The sequence below is a fragment of the Callionymus lyra genome, chromosome 13 (genome assembly GCF_982586985.1).
Source record: "Callionymus lyra chromosome 13, fCalLyr1.hap1.1, whole genome shotgun sequence".
In the NCBI taxonomy this organism is placed as follows: Eukaryota; Metazoa; Chordata; class Actinopteri; order Syngnathiformes; family Callionymidae; genus Callionymus; species Callionymus lyra.
The window spans coordinates 7,805,765-7,811,764 of NC_141830.1; the positions used below are offsets into that span (position 1 = coordinate 7,805,765).

A 6,000-nucleotide genomic window follows, 5' to 3' on the forward strand; every position below is an offset into this window, starting at 1 on the left:
AAAACAAAACAAAAATAACATTTATTGGACAGTAGTCGAACATTGTTTTCAAAACAATTTGACCGATAAACACACATCAATTCTCTACTGGAATGTAAAATATCATTTACATTTTTTTTTTTTAATTTGTACACTAGGAAATACAATTTCTCTCTAGAAACGATTCCTTAAATAAAACCTTGGCGGCAAAGTGCAAATATACCGTGAGTACAGCAGGTGATGACGTCACGCTATGTATAGCATAAATTATTCCCATGTTGTTCGCATGTTTTATTTTCCCCATAAAGTGCGACCAAGAGGTTTGTCATAGTTTTTTTTTAAATCAATGGTTTTATTTTTAAATAACCTTTTTTTTTTTTGCAAAACCCGTTTTTTTTTTTTTCAATGAGACTTTAAGAAAGTTTTTCGAATAAATTAAACTTTGATGTCAACGCATCAGTGATAAGTCCTCAACATGGAGATAGTTCTATGGAAGGGGTCCACAGGTGAGACTCAGTCCGCGGTCTTGGGGGACTCCTGGTCGCTCTGCTCGTCCGTGAAGCACACGTCCACGTCGCTGTCGCTCTTCTGCTCCTCGAACTCCTCCTGCTTCTCCTCCAGCTTCTTCACGGTCTGCCCGGGGTGCCTGGACTTGACGTGTCTCTCCAGGTCCCTCCTCCGCACCAGCACCTTCCCGCAGAAGTCGCACCTGTAGGGCGTGTTCCCCTCCGCGTGCAGCCGGATATGCTTGTTGAGGTTACTGGGGTCCCCGAAGGGTCGGAAGCAGACCTTGCACTTCAGCGGCTTGTACCCGGTGTGAGTCCTCATGTGGATCTTCAGACCGTATTTCCTGGAGTACAGCTTGCCGCAGTAGAGACACAGGTGGCCCTTCTTGGGCTTCCCGGCCCCGGGGCTGCTGGTGCTGCCCGCGGGGATGGAGTCCATCCTGACCCGGTTCTTCTCCGCCGCGATCTCGGACAGCTGTTGCGTGTGCATGGCGATCTCGCGGTCTATGTTGGTGATGGAGCCCAGGTCCTGGTTCAGGGACGGGGATCCGAAGTAGGACACGGACTCCGGGTACTTGAGGAGGTTGCTGAAGTGGAACTTGAGCGGGTAGTAGGGGGGGCTGTACAGGAGCTCCCCGTTGTAGACGGTGAAGGGCATCAGGGGGATGTTGCAGTCCCCCCCGTACCCCTTCACGCCGTCCAGGTGCGGCAGAGAGAAGCGGTCAAAGTTCAGCCCGGGCGGGATCTGGGGGTACCGGGACGGGGATAACCCGGGGTGAACCCGGCTCTCCACGTGCTTGAACGCGGACGACTCCTCCGCGTGCGGCAGGAGCGGGAACCCCCGGATGGCGTTCGCGCACGGAACCATCTGAGAGTCCATGACCCCCGGGGCGCACTTGGGGGGCCCCGCCAGACCCCCCTCGCGCACCGGTTTCATGTGTCCGATGAGTTTGCCGAACCCCAGACTCGCCATCTTCGCGGCGTCCTCCCTGGTGGAGTCCGGCAGTTTGGAGATCCCGGTGGGCTTGAAGGCGGATCGGACCCCCGGGTGGAAGCCCATGGTGCTGAGCACCGAGGAGGCCGCGCCGAGTCCCAGCAGGTGACCCTGGCTCCTGGCCGAGGTTACGCTCATGTCCAGGGCTCGGTCCTGCTCCTCGGAGCTGATCTTCTTCCCGAGTCCAGACCCCCTCCTGCCGGACTCCGAGACCGAGGAGTGACCCGTCCTGGGGGAGGTGGAGGTGTTGGGGATGTCCCCGGACTTGGGGGACCTGCTGAAGGTCTCGGTTCCTCGGGCCTGCTCGGCGCTGACGAAGCCGCGTCCGTTGCTGAGCGCGCAGTGGAAGTGGACGTGCGCCTTCAGGGTGTTCGGGTGTTTGAAGATCCTCCAGCAGTACCAGCAGATGTAGCGCTCGTCACCTGAGGAACGAACGGAACATTAGGTCAATGTTGAACCAAAAATTATTTGACCAAAAACTTCATTTTAGCCATCGTTGTGTGCGTAAAATGTATCTTACGTGGCGATCCGAGGCCAAACAATTGTGCCAAAAATTAATTAATATTATTAAATGAAGCACTTAAATCCTAGTTTATTGATAAGGACACATATAAAACCCATCCCTCCAAATAGGAGATCGATATAATTGACGTTTTCGATATAAAAAAATAAATAAAAGAGCATTACAACAATATCGATATAAAAAAATTTAACAGGTTTGGATTTATTTAATTAATTTCTGTGAGTAAATCTAGTCTTTTTTATTGGTTTAGATATTGTTGAAACACCGACGAAAAAATAAAAGTCGTGCCAAAGAAACCATTTCTACCTGATGATGATAATAATAATAATAATAATGATGATGTGTTGGATATTTTGACTAAAACTGAACAAAGTCAGATTTGTTTTTTAACTAAACGAATGATGAGAGGAACTGCGATATATTAAAACGATTTATTATTATTTCTCGGAGATAACATCGAATTAAAAAATGCAAAAATATTACATTGTTAATAACAGGTTGCCTATTATAAGATGGAATAAATGGTAATGTAAACATTAAATTAAAAATAAATCCCAGTTGTAACGTGTTAAATAGAAGCTAAAAATAAGAATTAGTATTATTCGTTTTTTCCGATAGAAGTATTGTTATTTTTTAAATATAAATGTCATTATTTTATCCTAGATAATCAATCAACAGTTTAAAAGCAAATCATCCCCACATTATTCGATAGAAAGTGACTATAATGAATGTGTTCTGAGGGGAGGCCTCGATCGAAACCAAATGTCCCGCGACCTCCTCCAGGACTCGAGCACTCGGGGGGTTCATCTAGATGTAATGACTGTGTAATCCTCGTCGAGCTCATTGTTTCTCATCCGCGTCAAAAGAGCAAAAAAAAAAAAAACGCCCCGTCCAATCTGGCGCGACTTTCCCCACAGTGGTCTCGGTCCACCGTGGAAGTGACGGCAGCTGGAGCTTGAAATCGCAAGTCCACGCAGACAAAAGACGCGGGCCCATCTGTTGACGCGGCGACCGTCCCGGAGCGTCCACACGGGCCGCACCAGCGGGCCAATATACAGCCCACATAAAAGTTCTCATTCATGGGGCCACAATACCTGAACTCGGGCTCCTAATTCACCGTGAAACACTTGTTTTTTACTATTTATTAGCTTTTGAATTCATGAATTTTTAATGACGCTGACATTTGTTAACCTTCTCGTTCAATTACACCGACGCGTTAATTCTGGATTTTTTTTTTCTTCCTCCTCCTCCAATCCAATTATGGTCGCTACAGTCAGGGAAAAATAATCCCACATAATTCCTTGTTAAATTAGATTCATCTTTACGTTTGGATTTAATAATCTGGGAACGGATTACCACAGATTTAGCTGGTGTCCTGGCTGGATTATAAAGATTAACTCTAATCCCCCAAACGCAAATCAATATACCAAACAATCGAATTAAAAGTTGTTTGTTAATGTTTTAAAATAATATTTTCAATTGCACGTGTTGAACAATTGAAACGTTTTATTTCAATCACCTGTAGAAAAAATCCCCAGATACGATAGAACGTTTACTAATTTAACAATTTGTTTTTACTTCTCTTCTTCTTTTTTTTCAAACGTAATCCATAATCCCGAGCGTTCATTTAATTCGTTTTATTTCTTCAGTTAAATTGATGACTCTCCCCTTTACATTGGTGAGCCTTCTCAATATTTAAATATCGACCTATATTAAAAAAAAAAATGTTTAAGAAATATTGATTTGTTTTTCCGAAATGTATTTTTCAAAAACGAAATCCGATATTTAACTTTAAAAAAAAAAAAATACCATTACGATTTTATTCTCTAAAAGACACGTTTCGGAGTAATTTCTTTAGCAGTTTTTAATGTCAAAACGTAATATTTGTATTTATATTTTCCGAATTCCTATTCGGTTTTTAAATGTTTCAATAATAATCACCGTCATATATACCTTAATAAATATATGAATATATATGAAACGTTTTTCGTTTCAGTTTTTTTCTCCCTGGATTTATAAAGTTAACTTGTTGAAACGAAATGTGTATAAAAAAAACAATAATGATAATCGTGACGATAAATGAATGACTGGATAAATAAAATGTAATTTTTACAAGGATTTAGAACCATTATATTGTTTATTTTAAATAAAATAAAATAAAAGCCCATGAGTCTTGTAACCTCGATAAACCCAGGCTTTTAATCTTCTTGTTTATTTTTTAAATAAGATGTAGTTTTACACAGAGCCTGAAGCAGAATATGAATCATTGATTTTCATCCCACTAGAGAAGAGACGCATGAGATATTGGCAGCTGTTTAAGTGGATGACAGTGAGTGAAGCTGAGGGCATGCCCACAGTTGATAAAAGCCATTTAATTTCAACGATTTCCCGCAAACATGTTATTTTTTTAAGCACTTGGTGAAAAGGGGGGGGGGGGGGATTGAGTAAAAGCGAATTACCTTTCTCGTCGTGTGTAGGGGTCGCTGTAGTGGAGATGTCGTACCACTGGGCCAGAGCGTTGGAGTACCAGACACAGAGCTCTTCTCCTGCTGGGATCTCTCTCATGGCCCGGTAATAGATCTACGGGGTAAACAATGATGGGTTTTTTTTTTTAAACGACGATCGGAGAAGATAATGAACGAAACATAGCCAGGGTGAGAACTTTACCTGTCCACCAGGTAGATCCGACACCGCTTCTAGATTCTGTTCTTGACTACTCCTGGCTGGTCGGATCAGCCCGATCCAATCCGGTACCGTACAACCCGACTCGTCCACGAACTCGCCGCGAATCAATCGGATCTAAAAAAAGAAAAAAAAGAAGAGAATTTTTAAGATCCATTGTGTGGTTCCAGTTCTGGTTCTGTTGCATGACTTCGGGGCGTCTTTATCCGCTCGGCTGCGGATCGACTAAAGAGAAGACGCCCTAATTGACTTGATATGGGAAACGAATTTGAGGAGTGTCAGAGCGTTTCTAAACTGTTGGCGGACATTAAAGATCCGAGCGTGACATTTGACACGGAGATTGCACCTGATGATCGCGCGCAGGCCCCCCGGGGGGCCACAAATTTAGACGCATCAATCACACTCTCACTGACAGCCGCAACAATAAGTGGCTGCGCTTCAGACGCGAACTGGAAGAAAAAAATGAAATAAATCACAATGTTTCGCAAATAAAGAATAGTGTTTAAAAGCAACACTCGTGTGAGATTTTTAATTAAATACCGTTTAATTAAATTAAACCGCAAAAAAGTTTTACTAAACGAATAAATCATTAAAAAAATCTGAGAATAAAATGATATTAAGTGACGTTTATAAAATATCGCTTCAACTATAGCAGTGTCTAATAATTACGGCAACCTTTTCCAACGACCCATTTATTTCAATATTCATCACCTCAGTGATTTTTTTTTTCATGCAGCCATCCAGCAAACGAGGCCTCGGTGGCATCTTTCCGTGGGCAGATTAGATTAGGATTAAACGGTTCGTGGTGATAACAGGCCCGCCAGCCACTGAAAATAAGACGCCCACCCAGCAGTTCCCATTAGGGGCCGCTTGAGTAGAAGCGCGGACTGACATGTTGGCCCTTAATGGTGCCCAATTATAAGAGACGGACGGAGGCAAAAAAAATAAAAAAAATAAGTAAAAATATTTTTGATTTAAAGACCTATTTGAAAAAAAAAAAATAGATAAATTAATTAATTTAAAAAAAAAAACCTCACCTTCTTCTTTGGTCCTTGCTCTTTGCGGTCTGACAAGTACTTCCCCAGTTTAAAGGCGCCCGGTACCGGTCCAATTCGGAGCCCGGCCGGGATGCAGCAGTCCGCAAACACACTGACGGTGGTGGACGCCCGAGTGGGTTGCATGGCGTGGGGTGAGATCAGAACCATGAAGCCTGGATGGAGACTTTTTGGTCTGAGGTTGTTTTTTTTTGTTGAGGAGGAGGAGGAGGATGCGAGTGGACGATGAGGACCCGACGATATCCGCCCTCCAAGTAACTC

General features: G+C 43.4%; 1 protein-coding gene across 1 annotated transcript; it reads right to left on the minus strand.

Moving 5' to 3' along the window:
- Window positions 1-492: 492 nt before the first annotated feature.
- Window positions 493-6,000, minus strand: prdm13 (PR domain containing 13). The gene is made up of 4 exons (XM_087805624.1): window positions 5,722-6,000; window positions 4,670-4,801; window positions 4,462-4,582; window positions 493-1,901 (listed from the first exon to the last, which is right to left on the minus strand). The coding sequence occupies exons 1-4, from the start codon at window positions 5,887-5,889 to the stop codon at window positions 493-495; spliced, it is 1,830 nt and encodes a 609-aa protein (XP_087661750.1). The 5' UTR covers window positions 5,890-6,000.

Coding starts and splice junctions, on each gene's coding strand:
- prdm13 (XM_087805624.1), bottom strand. CDS start 5,889: ATGGTTCTGATCTCACCCCACGCCATGCAACCCACTCGGGCGTCCACC. Junction 4,802..5,721: donor AGCAAGGACCAAAGAAGAAG/GTGAGGTTTTTT, acceptor TTCTTTTTTTAG/ATCCGATTGATTCGCGGCGA. Junction 4,583..4,669: donor CGGATCTACCTGGTGGACAG/GTAAAGTTCTCA, acceptor TTTACCCCGTAG/ATCTATTACCGGGCCATGAG.